The 18,077-nt window shown below is 38.9% G+C and overlaps 1 protein-coding gene across 1 annotated transcript in view; it reads left to right on the top strand.

Annotated features, from left to right (window-relative positions):
* The window catches only part of efr3a (EFR3 homolog A), a 136,323-nt gene that overhangs the window by 38,778 nt on the left and 79,468 nt on the right, over positions 1-18,077 (top strand). The window contains exon 3 of the mRNA XM_079243250.1: positions 15,865-15,941. Within this exon, the coding sequence (XP_079099376.1) occupies positions 15,865-15,941 (77 nt within the window). The remainder of the gene's footprint in view (positions 1-15,864; positions 15,942-18,077) is intronic.

Genomic DNA, 18,077 nt, shown 5'->3' with positions numbered 1-18,077 from the left:
AGAAATGAATCCTGACAAGCAAAGTTCATGATGTTGCAATAAGAAAAAGGCTAAACACGTGTAGAAGATCACCATGGCAACGCGGCTCTAGCCTGTTAAGATCTCTGCAAGAAGCCAGAACTTCTGTCTTGTTCTCCTCCGAGACAACAAAATGACGTGGTTTTGTTCTCAGGGACGTGATGGACAACTTGTGTTATTTTTAACCTCTCTGTTCGCTGACGACGTAAATGTTGAACCCAGAACAGGTTTTCCTTCAACAGACCAAAAAGATTAAAAAGATCCAGCAGCACAAACGTGATACGGAGTTCTCCTTGTTCTGGTCCGTGAGCGAGACGAGGTGAAAGACGTCGCCGAGTCCAGTTTACACAGACGAGGCGAGAAAATGCCGTCATTGAAGTTTTATCTTTAAACTCTAAGTGTGTAAACAAAACGCAACCAAACCGCCTCGACGTCGTGGACGGCTGAAATACCCTGCTAGTCGTCTCCGGTCATCAAACTGTTTCCTGATCCTGCAGGAACCATCCTGCAGACGTCGCTCTGAGTTTGTTTCTAATCTCCAAGCGCGGCGTCTCCCGCTCCGATCAGGTCCGTGTTGACAGTGTGGACACGCGGGAGGCAAACAGCAGTGTGATGTTGACAGGCGACGGACGGGCAGTGGACGCCGTTAGGACTTTCATGTTCTGTCAAAGGGCTGGGAATCACCCAGCAGGAACTGAGGACCATCTTTAATCTGGTAGATGATGTTCCTCAGACGGGTTGGGTGTAGATGAAAGCGCCCGGCGCTGCTGGAGGTGAGGTTCACAGGGTGTTTGTCTCTTCTGCTTGGGATGGAAGTAGATGGAAGTTTAAAGCTGATTTCCTGACATGCAGCGAAGCAGCTTTCAGTGTGTAGCTTCTGCTTTAGCGCCACTAATCAAACCTGGGAAATCATCTTTAATCTAAATAAAACTGTCCGATAATGCAAAAGCGCTTGACTAGAAACTAAACTAATTCATGTAAAAGTCCATAAAATCCATAAAAGTTCATAAAATTAATATTATGACTTTGAAAAAAATGCTAGCTTCTTCAGTTCTGCGACATTTCCCATAAAAGAGGACATTAGATTTTATTCCATTTAAGTCGACCAGTTCCTGCTACTTCTCTTCCACCAGGTCCGTGTGCGGTGCGGTGGCGTGGAAACCAGAGTGGCGTGCAGATTTCCACCAGGCTCATGTTAGATGCGACGCGCCGGCGGTGCAATCTGCATAACCACATCAGCAGGACGTTTTACTTTCTCAGTAATGTCAATATTACCTGTAGATAGCATGTATTCATCATTACCATTAAAAAGACGAAACACACGCCATCTACAGGCGAGACGGAGGGGTGCGTTTTTCAGCACAATTGACCCTGCGTCACTTCCTGTCTTTCAGATTTAGATGCGGTCGTAAAATTCCAACAGAAACTGCCCCAAAAACCCAAAGTTGTGTTTTTATAAGTGTATTTTCATTCAACATTAATTCCTACAACAGTATATTATAGGGGTGGGAAAATCAAATTTAAAAAAAATAAAAAAATTGGGATTTTTTGATTCACAATTTTAAAAGATTTTTTTTTTTCAAATAAATAAAAATAATCCATTGTAAAATTTTAGTCTTTTTTTTTTTGTTTTAATTGCTCTTTTTACTTGTGTTTTTGGGCATTATAACAGCTGAATGATGATCTAGCTTCTGTGTTGTTTTTTCCTCATTGAAATCAAGAAAAATGATGAGCAAAAAATGTTTTATACATTTTTTTGTTTTTGTTTTTAATCTACAAAAATCAGATAAAATCGAAGAACTGTGAGATTCGCAATTTAAATCGAATCGGCACCCAAAAAAATCTGAATCGAATCGGGACTAAAGCATATCGTCACAGCCCTATTATAGTACCTGTTTTTAAGGGGGATTCTAACCTGCAACATGGTCTTTAAGCCCCACAGAAATCACAAGAGCAGGAACCAATCAGCTAACAGGTTATTGGCCCATTAGTCATATTTTTACACTTGGTTGGACAAATGAAATGCCTCTGCATGTTAGTCCATGGAATCATTGAACCAGGCTGAGGCCTCCACACCAGGCTGCTTCCCAGCTACTTCACCGTCTGCAGCAGGAAGATGTAAAAACAAGCTGTTAGTGCTGCCGTCTTACAGACAGAAGTCATGGAGACGCTGCCTGCAGCAACTCGGCTCTTCTGCATCATTTGGTTATAATTTGCATCACATTTCCATGAAAACTTGGCTGCGTAGTGTAAGACGCCGCCTCACAAAGCCCTCATGTTTCCGTGTTTTGCCTCCGCCTGAGCGTTAGCTCACATTTTCCTGCGAGCACAGAGGCCGGTAACCCGAGCCTCGAAGCTCGTCTTCTGTGTTAGAAAGTGGGGTAATCTCCGGTGATGACGAACCTCTTGTTGCTCATTGGCTGAGCGTGCTGTCTGTCGTTGGCAGCGGGGGTGGTGTGGATGTTGGCAGGTGCTTTTACCTGCTCAGGTGGAGACACAAACTACTCCAACTCTCTGGACTTCACCTCGTTGAATCAGAGGAGTTACCTGCTGTCCAACTAGAGATCATACATCTCCTTGTGAGGAGAAAAGTGGCTCCAGTCATGCCGTCTTTATGTGTAAACATGAGCAGGGGGATCCTGAGGAGGTACAGGCAGGTTCCTCGAACCGAGGCTGATGGAGCCTTCAGCTACAACAGACGGGGTCTAGTCAACTCTGGTAGGTCTATCCTCCTTTTCAGACTCAAATGATAAAATATTTTGTTTAATCAGCACCATGGTTTCTCATTTCAATTAAATGATTTTTTTTTTAAATGTGTGATTATTATTCAATGTATTTATTTATTAACTTATTTTTCTTTTTAAATTATTTTCCTAAATTTTAAAAGATCTATATTTTCTTTTTATAAAATAGTCTTCTTTTTTTTCTTATTTTTATTTAATTTTGTTTTTATTAGAAAAATATTTCTTCTTGAATATTAAGATTTACATTTGTTTTTTAAATTTATGATTTAATTTTATTTCAATTTTTAATATTTTTCTTGTTTTTTTCCCCTAAATTTAAAAGATCTACATTTTCTTTTTAAAAGTGGTCTTCTAATTTTTTATTTAATTTAATTTTTATTATAAAAATATTTCTTGATTAGAATTTACATTTTTTTTAAAAAAAATTATGATTTAATTTTATTTCAATTTTTATTATTTTTCTTGTTTTTCCCCCTAAATTTAAGATTTTCCTTTTTCTTTAAAATAAGTCTTTTCATTTTTAATTTAATTTGAATTTTTATGATAAAAATATTTCTTCTTGAACATTTAGATATACACTTTTTTGTATGATTTAATTTTATTTCATTTTTAGATGTATTAAATATTAAATATCTACATTTATTCTAACTGGAATCATGTAATATCTCCATTTATAAACATACAGATAAATGATCTGAGATAAATGGTGCTATAAAAGTACACAGTCAATAATATTTCATCATATTTATATTTGCTGGATGAAAGCAGTACATGATCAGTAAATGATAAAGCTTGTGTCCTTTTTGTTTGGTCCAAACCTCAGTTCAGGTCACCACATGCTGTTGGACAGGGTCACCATTTACTACATGACCCACTGAGCCCAGATAAATCCAGCTGAGTCCCCAACTGGGTGCCAGAACTTGTAGAATTCCTCAGAATGGTCACATTTATTTCTGATAACTCTGGTATTTCTCGCCAGTCCTCTGGTGTGGCTGCTTTCATGGAAATTCTGTATTTCAGGATTACTTTTCCTGCAACATCCAACAGTGCTTCTATTATTTCTCACATAATCCCAGAAGCTCTGAATGTCTGCACATTACCCAGCTTCCTCTTACACTTCGGCGAGGAGACTCGACGCTGTTCTGGCTCCTCAGTAACGGTTCCAGTCTCTCACAGATGGACTTTTATGGGGATATATCCTAAAATAACACCACCCACCCTCGGCAGGTGGTCAGTGTTGGTTAACTTTCAGTGTTCAGTAGAACGCGGTCCATGTTTTCACCAATATACCTCTAAATTAATAAACGCTTTATTGTGAACATGTGAAAAAAATAGATTACTGTGCTGTTTAATAATTTGATTAAAGAACAAAACAACAAAAATACGTCCTTGTCCTAAAAAAAAATGTGTGTGTGTATATATATATATATATATATATATATATATATATATATATATATATATATATATATATATATATAATTTTTTTTTTTTTTTTTTTTTTTTTTTTTTAGGAAAAGGACGTATTTTTGTTATACTAGAGAGAGAGAGAGAGACGTCACATAATAATATCGGCTAAAGTCCCTCCTTTTCTCCGTTCCTTCCAAAAACCAGATTCTTGAACCTGTTTGTAAACATATATGTGCTCCAACGGACTTGACTCCAACGGATCTACCAGCCTATGAAGTTCTGTACAATGATTCATGAATTCATCAGGTGCGTTGGAGCAGGGACACATAGAAAACCTGCACAGATCTGTGATGAGAAACGGCTTTTTATTTCATGTGTAGCTGATCTACGTTGTCATACGGGTCGGATCTTTTTACCACAGTCGGATTCTTCTTTTTTACAATCTGAACCAGTCTTTACTTTTTATGGTTCTGATTCAGTTCCATATCTGATCTGTTGTCAGTCTGAATGGTCTCGTGTCGCATTACGATTCTATGTCACTGAAGTGAGACGGATGTCATAGATCTGCTGGTTCCAGTTTGGTACCAGGTAGTACTCCGTAGGTTACAGAGTAAAATAGTTACAGTGAATTATCAAGTCTGTGAAATTATATCCACACTACTGGTAAGAACTAAGGGTGGGAAGAGTGGTCAATAACCAACCAAGCTGCAACTTCAATTGGTTAAAAGTGACGCCAATGTGTAAGTGCCAAAATTTGCAGTTCCCCCTTCATCCACTAGGGGCTCCAAAACAGAGCGAATCCGCATAGACTCCCATGTTAAAAAGACCAACTTTACAGCAGAAATAAACATGTTTACAGCAGAAATAAACATGTTTACAGCAGAAATAAACATGTTTACAGCAGGAATAAACATGTTTACAGCAGGAATAAACATTTTTACAGCAGGAATAAACATGTTTACAGCTCCAAAACAGAGCGAATCTGCATAGACTCCCATGTTAAAAAGACCAATTTCACAGCAGAAATAAACATGTTTACAGCAGAAATAAACATGTTTACAGCAGAAATAAACATGTTTACAGCAGGAATAAACATGTTTACAGCAGGAATAAACATGTTTACAGCAGAAATAAACATGTTTACAGCAGAAATAAACATGTTTACAGCAGAAATAAACATGTTTACAGCAGAAATAAACATGTTTACAGCAGAAATAAACATTTTTACAGCAGGAATAAACATGTTTACAGCAGGAATAAACATGTTTACAGCAGCAATAAACATGTTTACAGCAGCAATAAACATGTTTACAGCAGGAATAAACATGTTTACAGCAGGAATAAACATGTTTACAGCAGGAATAAACATGTTTACAGCAGGAATAAACATGTTTACAGCAGGAATAAACATGTTTACAGCAGGAATAAACATTTTACAGCAGGAATAAACATTTTACAGCAGGAATAAACATGTTTACAGCAGGAATAAACATGTTTACAGCAGCAATAAACATGTTTACAGCAGCAATAAACATGTTTACAGCAGCAATAAACATGTTTACAGCAGGAATAAACATGTTTACAGCAGGAATAAACATGTTTACAGCAGGAATAAACATGTTTACAGCAGGAATAAACAGTTTACAGCAGGAATAAACATTTTACAGCAGGAATAAACATGTTTACAGCAGGAATAAACATGTTTACAGCAGAAATAAACATGTTTACAGCAGGAATAAACATGTTTACAGCAGGAATAAACATGTTTACAGCAGGAATAAACATGTTTACAGCAGGAATAAACAGTTTACAGCAGGAATAAACAGTTTACAGCAGGAATAAACATGTTTACAGCAGGAATAAACATTTTACAGCAGGAATAAACATTTTACAGCAGGAATAAACATGTTTACAGCAGGAATAAACATTTTACAGCAGGAATAAACATGTTACAGCCTGGTTTTAGGTTTACCTTTTTGACAACTGTGGGGGATGAGTTTTTTTTTCTTTCTAACTTTTAACTTTTTAACTTTTTTCTAACTTGTCTCCATTTAGAAGTAATTCTATCTCAAATTTTGGCATATTTAGGGGTGTGTCCTTTTGATTGGTAGGTACACAATATCCTCCTTCAAAAAGGAGGACTGTAGAACAACCGTGGTTTTTAGCCGGTTAACAGTGTGACTTAGCTTTAAGCCGCTTACTTCTGTTAGCTGGTTAGCTCCAGGTTAGCTCTTAGCTACAGGCAGGGGGGAGTTTTCTCGATGTAAATCATCCACCCTTACCCTCACAGCTCCACCTCTTTGCCCTTTTTTGTATTTTCTGGTAGAGACTGCATGTGTGACGCTGCCAACATGGTGATGATAGGAACCACTCAGCTTTAAATCAGTAAAATATTTAGCCTATGTTGGGTTCATTGTCAAAGCAGAGCAGCTGTCGGCTTAGTGATGAAAAATCTGCCTTCCTGCATTTTTAGTGAAAACGTGAAAATGCAGATTACCCTTTTTGTAAATTTTTTATTTTATTCAAACACGGACGCTTTGCTGATATTCTACAGAATATTTAAAGTTTGTGTCAAACTTATTGATGCTTATTTGGCCGGAGGGTATTTGGGTACATGCGATATCCCTGGTAACGCTGACATTTGTGCGTTTGTGTTGTGTTGCCCAGGATGATGGATTCGGTCTTGTGTAATGACCCTCCTCCGCCAGCACCGTTTGTGGTGTTGGGATGTAATTTATCAGCCCGAGTGCCCACCAACTCAGGTCTGCTGTGATTATGCAGTCGTCTCTGCAGATCCATTTCTGGACACTTAAATTGATGCATCGCCTCTATTACAGCACTGTAGCCATGATGGATTTTAATGTGATTTGTACCTGCTGTCGTTCATTTTCTGGCACTGGCTGCTCCAACACAATTTACTTATGCATATGCACTTCTATTATACATATTTTGACACATTGAAAACATGGATGTGTGTCTGCGTATATACATCTATATAATATCTATCTATATATATATATATATATATATATATATATATATATATATATAGATATAGATATATATATAGAGATATAGATATAGATATAGAGATATAGATATATATAGATATATATATATAGAGATATAGATATATATAGATATATATATATAGAGATATAGATATATATAGATATATATATATATAGATATATAGATATAGATATATCTATATCAATATGTAGATAGATAGATAGATATATGTACATGTCTTTGTACATGGATATAACATCTTTTGTGCACAGATTTAATTTTAAATGGTGAATAAATAGACATAATGGTATCACAGGCCAAGTAAGTCTAAAAGAAATACATCCTGTGTTCATAGATGCCACTTATTTTCTTTTAGAGTAATGGTTTTTTTTATAACTGGGAGCTCTGAGATGATAAACCAGTAGTGCTTAGTGGGGCAAGGTCATTCGGTTGGTTTGTGGGCTTAAATGAAAATACAACACTTCCAAAAATCACCTGACTTTTCATTTTGATCCCATAAGTCCAGAATCAAAGCTGTCACTGTTTGCTTTCCCGATGGGCTCTAAGTAGCAAGTGTTAGTGTGACTTCAGGGGTTGGCCTCCAGGCAGGCGGGCACTAAAACCAAGCCCCCGTGAAGCTCCTTTCATTTCCACCCCGACTGGCTGTGGAAACAAGGCAGAATAATGAGGATGGAAATAGCGAGCTGTCGTACCACCTCCATCCCTGCATCTCTGTCCTCAGGCCCATCCATCTGCTGTCCCTGAACGCCGCTCGCTGGAGGATCCGTAGCCTGCCAGGTGTTTTCACTTCATCCTCAACCTCTACATGCACACACGCCGCGACTCTGCAGGAGAACGGCCGGTGTGTGTGTGTGTGTGTGTGTGTGTGTGTGTGTGTGTGTGTGTGTGTTTACATTTAGACACGCTTTAAGTGTGAAAGCTTGAAATACGTGACGGGCTGTGTTCAGATTCAATAATGAGATAAAAACACTGCAACAGGCCTTAAATACAATATGTTAGACCTGAAGAGTCTAATTCTTTGCAGCCCATCTGTTTGTCTGCAGGAAGGAACGACTGATATAGTAACTCTGGACCGAGTCCCAAAGCAAGTTGCAATTAGGAGATAAAGTTCTTTTAGAATTAACTTCCTGTTTTCCAAATGTTCTGTAGTCATTTGCCAAAATCCTCTTTCTCACTAAGATAAAAACAAGCAAAGAGCAGCAGCGTGGGTAGATGGTCGTTGGACTAAAGCTGCTGCTTTTAGCTGCAGATGAAGGCAAAGAAAATAAAACTTTTTTTATTTGCAACAAAATGTTGACATTACCAAATGTTACTTCACATCCACCACGTTTCATGTTTCATTTCAACAGAGAATACCTGTTTAGTTTAAGTTTGCTTTCTCTATTAAACATAATGATAAGTAAAACAGTAAAAAATAAAGAAGTACAATAAAAGAATAAATAAATTAATATATTAACTCGAACAACTGAACAACTGAAACACAAACAGAACAAACTGAAAACTCAAGCTTAACAGTTCCGGATGTTTTAATTATTTCACCCAGAAAAAATTATTTTTCCAGATTTTTAGTAATTGGTTGGCAAAGTTAAGGTGCATTTATAGTCAACGCAGAAGACTGAGAGTGAATCCATCTCCAGCGTTGGTTAAGCCTGTAATTTGGTCTGTTTTTAACGAGGTTATCAGTAACATGACGCGGAAAACAGAGCAACACCCCCAGAAACCACCGGGGGGCAGTGTTTATAGCTGACCAGCAAGCGGAACACACCACAGAAGAAGAGAAACCGACCATGCTGAAACGCCAAATAAAAAGCACCAGAAGAAGAAGACATAGAAGAAGATGAGAACAGAAACGGAAACTGTTTTTATTCTTCTTATTTTCTGGCGTTTGTAAACCGCTGTAATCAGCTTAATAACGATGCATTACCGCTACCAACCAGCGTCCATCGCTAAAGCAAACTCTGAACTCAACACCGCCCACTAGTGGATGAACTGTCTTAACTATGACAACTAAAGATGCGTAGAAGCATGACGGTGACCTATGACAACCTTTGACATGGATGTTCAGATTTACGTACGTAAGGGAGCAGAAATGGTTCTTTACTTTGAAATTAAATGCAGCTCTGCAAGTTTTACTAGTTATCTTTCTTTAGTCTCTGAAACCACTAGATAATAATAATGATTATAATAATTATATTTAAATAGCGCCTTTCAAGGCATTTCTAGAAAGTTGCTAATATGTAAATACACATTAGCTAGGAAACCATTAATGGTTATTGTTGGGTCAAATCCGGTACATTAACATGGTTGTTGGGCAGTACATCCACGAGAGGTCAGTTTCAGACTACAGTGCAAATGAAGACGTTATAGATCATGATCATGTACGTTCTTAGAATGCAGCACAGTCATTAAATTCACCACAGCTTCTTATTTTCTGCACAACACTGCCTCCATGGTTTCTGGTGGTATCGCTTCTTTTATCACGTGTTGGTGCATAACCACTAGCTCGCTGTAAACAAACTGAAATACGGATGTAAAGGACACAGAAGGTGAACAAAAAGCCTCCTCTGTTTGTATATTCAGCATAAATGGGCCTTTAAGCTTCGCTGCTTTATACAAATCTTTAGCAAACAGGAAACATGGTTCAAAAGCAACTAAATATGAAATATACTGAATGGCATCTGCTTGTTTATTCCTATCATTTAATAGAATCTGTCACTGTATTGACTTCCCATAAAAGTAACTCTTATCTGCAAACATGATCTAACTTAGATTAATGTTAAATCATTGAATTATAAAAGGGCAAAACTAAATTCAAAGGAAAAGCTGTAATTTTATACACAGGTAAAGTTACCGTCCGATGAATTATGATGAAATCTTCTGCATTGGTTAATAAACTCTGACTGAAACAAATTACTAAACTCTTGTATTATTTTATCACCTTAAAATTTTATCCTAGAAGAGACAACATTATAATAAAAAGACAAGAAAAGACAGACTTTTGGTCCACTTTAAGTACGTTGTAGCGACTAACTTCCACTACGGCGCTACTGGTTGTCGATAGCTTGGCCGTGAATATTTATTGTATTTCAATTGTCCATTTCTTTTGTTTCCATTAAACATACCATAATAAACACAATAGAAGTCCTTAAGAAGCTTGATAGAATAGCAGTAGAGGCACAGTCGAAAATAGTTTGCCTGCTTACCGGTGTGGCAAGATTATAGACCTTAAATAACCTTGTGCCACCATCTGCCACAGGCACAACGGAAGAAATGTCACACAACCCCCTGGTGGTTGGTGGAAAAACATGTCGGCCAGCTGACGACGTTTTAGGGTTTTCCAGTTCTCCACAGCGTATCCAATCCCTTCTTCATCTTTCTAATTCCTTGTAAAACTCTGCATTTCGTTGTTTGTGATCAACGATGACTTTTATGTATTCTCTAATAATTTGGAAAAAGGTTTGTCTACTTCCCGTCCATATTTACCTGCAATGAACTGGTCATGTGACCCCCGCATCACGCCCTGTGACGTGTAAATGCAAAATAAAGTGTTTCCATTAAACTTTAGCGATATAGTTTTATATGGACATATCTGTTAAACCACTTTGTGAGAGCGTAAAAACTTTTTACTTTTCTGAATTTCTGAAGTTTTTTATTGCGATATTTCGGCTTTTCTCAGTTCTAGGGGTGACCCAGCCAGTATTAGAACAAGTTGTTTTGTTTCAACAGAGGTAACGTTCGAATGTTTTTAATCGTCACAGCCTGCAAACTCAACTATGATGCCCAATCCTCCATGACAGACTTTCCAACAGCAGCACATTCAATTCAATTCAATTCAATTCAACTTTATTTATATAGCGTCAAATCACGGCAATGCCATCTCAAGACGCTTTACAGACAGAGGGGAAAACATAATGAAGGCCAATTCATAATAGCCTATATAAGGAAACCAACAGATTGAGTTGAGTCCAAAATTAAAGTTCTGGTTAAACTTTCCTTTTTAAATGGCTAAAGCATGTTAACTAGTACCAGCACGTCTGGTTAAACTTCCTTTTTAAATAGCTAAACCATGCTGACTAGTACCAGCACGTCTGGTTAGACCTTCCTTTTTAAATAGCTAAAGCATGTTAACTAGTACCAGCACGTCTGGTTAAACTTTCCTATCTAAATAGCTAAACCATGCTGACTAGTACCAGCACGTCTGGTTAAACTTTCCTATCTAAATAGCTAAACCATGCTGACTAGTACCAGCACATCTGGTTAAACCTTCCTATCTAAATAGCTAAACCATGCTGACTAGTACCAGCACATCTGGTTAAACTTCCTTTTTAAATAGCTAAACCATGCTGACTAGTACCAGCACGTCTGGTTAAACTTCCTTTTTAAATAGCTAAACCATGCTGACTAGTACCAGCACGTCTGGTTAGACCTTCCTTTTTAAATAGCTAAACCATGCTGACTAGTACCAGCACATCTGGTTAAACTTCCTTTTTAAATAGCTAAACCATGCTGACTAGTACCAGCACGTCTGGTTAGACCTTCCTTTTTAAATAGCTAAACCATGCTGACTAGTACCAGCACGTCTGGTTAGACCTTCCTTTTTAAATAGCTAAACCATGCTGACTAGTACCAGCATGTCTGGTGAAGGTGAATTTCCAGACAGTCTCTGACATCTTGTGATGCTTCAGCGCTGAATTCTATTAAACCCGACAGGTCAGCCTGACGCTCGCTCTGCTAGCCCCCCCTCCCGACTCCAACATAATGAATAATTGCAGCATTCCTAATGAGCAAAATGCAACCTCTGCAGTGAAAAGGTTGCCTTGACAACCGACTGTTGATAACCGCTGTAATGAGCCTGATTAATCTCGACGCTGCCATCAAGCTGCGCCACTCGGTAGCTGGAAAATAAACTCTGGAGGTGTTCAGGTCACCCCTCACCGTCTCGGAGGTCTTCAGAGCATTAAATGGTGTCCTGGGAGTTCAGTTTACCGCCTGTGAAAAGGACTTCTGGGAAATGAAGTCAACAACCTCCCAGTAGTATCGTTTTTGTCTGGACTGTTGGTAGTTTAGAAGGGAAGGAAATGCGATCACCTCCTTCTCTGCCTGCAGCTTGAAGCTAGACGCAGCGACCAAGCCTGTTTGTTATTCTGGGCGAAGAGAGGCTCAACAGCAGCTACTGACGCTAACAGAGAGGAGTAAACCATACGTTCACGTTACTCGCCAAGTCTCCAATTTCTCCAAAGAAGTTGCTAGTTGCTTTTTCTTTAAATCGCTCTGAAACATGGCTAACTAAAGCAGCAAAGTTGCTAAGTTGTTAGCAGAAGTCTACAGTGTGCATCAGCTTAATCGGTGTACCAGGAAATTATGCACTGACAAACGTTCCGCGATGAACAGCGTTAACTTTTATTTATTTTTACATGCTTATTTTTCTGGAAATCAATTTTAATCACTGTGTTAATTTCCCAAACCTACTAGGAAAAATTAATTTGTAGTATTTTAGCTGGTTCTTGCCTGATATTATTGGGTGATTTAAAGACTTGCTTGTTTGACATACTTTGTGTAATTTTGAATGGTAAATGGACTTGTACTTACGTAGCCCTTTTTCGGTCATATTGACCACTCAAAGTGCTTTCCACTACATGGCACATTCTCACACACACATGTATGCATGTAGTAAAGGGAAACCCGGAATCGATCTCTCAGCGTTCAGGTTGAAAGACATCCGTTCTTCCTCCTGAGATACAGTCAACTTTACACCTGCGCATCCAAAACACTGCCCAGTTCAGTCGACCATGTTGACTTCAAGCCATAAACCAGGTTTTAAATGTGTTAATAGACAATAAAAAAACAGAGTTGTGATCAGAAATATTTGGGAAACGTCACAGAGCTGATCAGCAGGGGCCGATTTGGATCTGGATGGTCTGGATGGGGTCTGGAGGCCAGTTTCACCTCCACTGACGTCCAGAACAGGAAAGATCCTTAGGATCTAGCTGGTAAACCTTCCCGTTTGAGTCCTCCTTTTTTCTTTTCATTTTGCCATTTCTTTTACATTCAACACGCTGGACCAGGAAGAAATTAAAGTAAAAACGGTTGTTGTTGCCTGGTAATCCGTTTATCTGTTGTTTTATTTACTGTAATATGTACTGTAACATCTACGGCAGTTTCTAAACACTAAAAATAAATATGCAGGTTCTCCTCGTGTGCAAGTCTTCGTGACTCGTTGTGTTTTCAGGTATTTTTCTTTCCCTGCATGCTGTTGGTTCTGAGATGCTAAATGAGCTTACTACATTGATCGTCTGTCAGAAGGGCTGAATGTTGCAGTGACCTTTGTGCTGTTGGTCTGCTGCTGCTTCAGACTTAAAAACACTGACATTTCACAGATGGCACGCTGTGCTGATGGTCAAATAAAATGTTATAAGCAAAGTTTTTGTCTTCTTTTTTCCTTCAGTATAAAAACTGTCGATACAAGATGACAAGAATAAAGCAATTTGACAAAAAAAAAAGCATATAAAGAAATAAAGGTTAAAAAAAGTGGCAAAATATTGACAAAGAGGGTCAAACTATCACTGCGTAACTTTCTGACCTTCAACTGGTTTTGATGTCATTCATTAAGCACATTTCTGATGCCATCGTCGCGCTTCATCATCCTCGGACAAAAGAAACACACTTCACAGCTTTTGCTACCAGGACGCTGCCTCATAGCGGTGGGAAAATCGGATGAAAAATACCGGATTTTTTGCTTCAGTTTTAAAATCTTTTTTTTTTTTTTTTTTTTTAAATCGATGTCTTTCTTTTCAAATAAATAAAAATAATCCACTATAACATTTTTGTAATTTTTATTTTTATTGTTCTTCTTGGGCATTATAGCAGCAGGATGATGATCTGACTGTTGTTGTTTTTTCCTCATTGAAATCAAGAAAAATGACTAGCAAAAAAAAAATTTATACATTTTTTTTTGTTTGTTTTTAATCTACAAAAAAAATCATCAATATCGAAGAATTTTGAAAATCACAATTTAAATCAAATCGGCACCCAAATAAATCAGAATTGAATCGGGACAAAAGCATATCGCCGCAGCCCTACTGCCTCACGTCACAGGCGTGTAGAAGAATTGTATAATTCCTCTTGTCAGAAGGAGACATAAGAGTGAAGGTATCACCTTGCACGTATTACCGACCTGGAGAAGCTCGTTCCGCGTCATGTTACGCATGCACCGAAGCACAGATTGAAGGCGACTCTCGCTTGTAGAAAGAATATTTATTTACATATGTACAGATTATACCAAGGATGGCAGACCTGGGCACACTCCTTCCCGGACAGACCGTCCCACTCTGAGGGGAAACACACTCTTGACTTCTGGTATTCTGTTTGTCTTAGAGGCTGGCAGCTTTCCACTGCAACCAGTTTCATCTGGTTTATGTACTCTCCAAAAGTTCGTCTTGACCTTAACTGTTTCCTATGCTGTGCAACCTCAAACACACCAACTAGATAACTTTAATTAACTACAGGCGCCATGCTGGGAACAGATATTACCGCACCGGCCAAATCTGATGCGCTCCGTAGATTAGAGAGTTGATTCATCAAAGAAACATAGGAAGACGATGATGGAGGAAAAGGGGAAAAGAAAGTCACGGAGTCGCTGGAGAGATCTTAGAGAAGAGACAGGATGCACAATGGAGGCCAAATTAGCTTTCATTATTGGAGATCTCAGAAGATGATAAAGATGATGTTGGATTGATGTTTGAGCGGAATACAGAGAAAGACATGGAGAGTTTCCCTTTCTCACATTTTTTGTCCATTTTAAAGTTTCCATCTGGAATCAGAATAAAGAATTTTTTTCTTGTTTTTTACCTCAACGTCCTCTTATGGAGAATGAGCACTTGGTCCCCCAGCAGCCCTTTCAGCAGTGATCAATACACATGGAGAGCTGAGCTCTTCCTTGCTACCTTCATTGGTGACCTTAAACTGACAGACACTTCAGCTCCGATGGTGTTCAGCCCCATGGTGTCCATAGCCGATGGAAGCGTTTTCACAGGAAAACAGATTCTCAAACATCTTAGTTTGTATAAAAACTTTCATAGTTTTGTTTTGTTATGCCATACAGACAATAAAAATCAGGTTTTCCTAAATTATTCTGGATACTTCTGCATTTTATATGAAAAATAAAGAACTGATTAAAAGTATCGATTGTGATAACAGATTGACTTGAATGTCATTGAACACACCACAGTCAGGCTGTGTTTGGTGAAATGCAACATTTTTCTTGTTGACACTCCTTATGTGGCTTTAAGTTTCTCACCTCACACCACTGAGCTGTGATTGTGATGACTCAACACCTCTTATTGACTCATAGGTTGTGGCTGGTAATACTAATTCATGTTCGTCAATATGCGGTGACCTATTGCAGCCAGCTTTTGAATGCAAAGTATGCCAGGACTGTCTCTGCTTTCCCACAGAACTTAATGTGAGTCAGAGGAGGAAAACATGAACATGTTTTTCTAAATTTATTTAAGTTTGTACCATCACCTTTCTCCGCTTGGTTGACAGTTTGCTACCTTCATCTGTCATGCCTGGGCTTCTTCTGGTCATGTGATGACGGCTTGTAGCTACAGAATACCTGGAGGAAACCTTGCTTATCCATCGTCTCCTTGCTGTTTTACAGGAGTCTGCGGCTGCTGTGGGCCGCTGAGGCCGAGGTACAAACGTCTGGTGGACAACATCTTCCCAGAAGACCCCAAAGTGAGTATTGCAATCATTACATGTCCTCGAATAAATAATGGGGACATTAGCGAAGACACAAGGGTGATATATAATCTAAAATACCCTAGAAAAGCCTAGTCTTAATTGTAATATGTAGAAATGTGATGCCACCACTATGTGGTGCCAGTTTACCGAGTTGTTTGCCAACCACTGGGATGAAACAAGCGAGGAAGTCTTCAGTGTTGCTAGCCTCTGGTTATGTACGAGGAACGCATCCAGCATCCAGTGGCGAACCTTGTCAACAGATGGTGCTAAACACAAAAAGCAAGTCATGGATCTCCTCTCAAAGATAACAGCTGAAGACAGACATCCATCCGATTTTATGAAGAGTTTCCAAGTTTCATGGAGTTGGTTCAGCCTGTCTGATGATCCTGAAGGTGACCTGAACTCATGGAGTTTACATCAGAGTGATGGTAACTATTGTGTCCTGATACACACTCAACTGGAATACAAAGTGCTGTCTTGTCAGGTTGGGGAGTATTTGAAGAATAGCTGTCCATGATCCATGGCCACCATCATCAGGTAGCTGTTGCACAGCGTTCTACAGCAAATCACTAAAAAGTAGTGACCAGTTTGTTTCTGGATATTTTTCTGTGGACTCATGTTTGAATGTTAAAAACATCTTTATTTATTTCTTCATATTGTTAAAGTAGTAAATGTCAAAAGGTGTCTGTTGCCGTTTCTGTACATAGAAAGCCGATTTGGCTGGTGGTGTGTCGGGGTGTCTTCAGGGTCCCTACTTACCCCAGACGCCCCGATGCAGACATGAGGCCAAATCGGTTTTCCATATCTTTAGTCTCTTCATCCTCATCTTCATCTTCAGCCGCTTATCCGGGGTCGGGTCGCGGGGGCAGCAGCCTAAGCAGGGAAGCCCAGACTTCCCTCTCCACAGCCACATTTGCCAACTCTGCGGGGGGATCCCGAGGCGTTCCCAGGCCAGCCGAGAGATATAATCCCTCCAGCGTGTCCTGGGTCTTCCCCGGGGTCTCCTCCCAGAGGGACGTGCCTGGAACACCTCACCAGGGAGGTCCAGGAGGCATCCTGACCAGATGCCCGAGCCACCTCAACTGGTTCCTCTCGATGCGGAGGAGCAGCCACTCTACTCTGATCTCCTCCTGGATGACCGAGCTCCTCACCCTATCTCTAAGGGAGAGCCCGGCCACCCTGCGGAGGAAACTCATTTCAGCCGCCATATCTGTAGTCTCAGAGCTGAATATTCTGTTCTGAAAGATGAGCCAAAATGCTCCAAAACACTGGCGGATCTGCTATTACACCTTGTCTCAAATGGGGATAGGCTTACTTCAAGGCATTCTACGGGGTATGTGAAATGTTTTGAAAACATTTTTTTTATGTTTTCTTTAAAACATCCTTATACAAAATAATATAAAGACATTCTATAAATATTTAATATATTTAATCAAATATAAGTATACATTCATAAACCAAATTTAGATTTAGATTCAGACCATTTAATTCATCTCAAAATCCCACATTCCGACGTGAATTGAACCCCATCCATTACGAGCCTAAGCATATCCGTCAGTCACCGTTGCCTTGACAATGTAAACAATGAAGTCCTGGTTGATGCGTCGGTTTCGCGGTTAAAGTTTAATGAACTAAACACAAATGACAAAGTGCTGTATTTCATGTTTTTTCTTAACAAAAATGCTTTGCAGTGGTTAGGTGGTACTTGGCTTAAAAAGATATTTTGTACAAGGGGCACTGTGCAAAAAGGTCAGACTGCTGTGCCATAGCAATGGCTGCCAGCCAATGAGTTAAGAATTTTATTTATACTGCGTGTTCAAAACTGTGTAACAAACTTCTGAAAATGGAGATATGTAATTAGGTACAAATTAAACTATTAGAGAAACAATATAAACATAATTTTTGGGGTACAAATGCTACAACAATAACACCTTTTACCATTGTAATGGTTGTTGTCCATAAACCATTCCTCCCAACACAAGTGGCCACATAAGACACCAGGTAATCTGTAATAAAATATGTTATATTCATCACAAAGTACAAACACCGTCTGAAAATAGGAAGTTTTAAGGAAAGATTCAAAGGTATTGAGTCTTTGAATCGGTTAATTGGCTCCATCAGGTGCATCCA

This window comes from Telmatherina bonti (assembly GCF_933228915.1).
Source record: "Telmatherina bonti genome assembly, chromosome: 7".
Classification (NCBI taxonomy): Eukaryota; Metazoa; Chordata; class Actinopteri; order Atheriniformes; family Telmatherinidae; genus Telmatherina; species Telmatherina bonti.
Note: the sequence above shows the minus strand (reverse complement) of the source record. Positions and strands in the feature narration are given on the sequence as shown.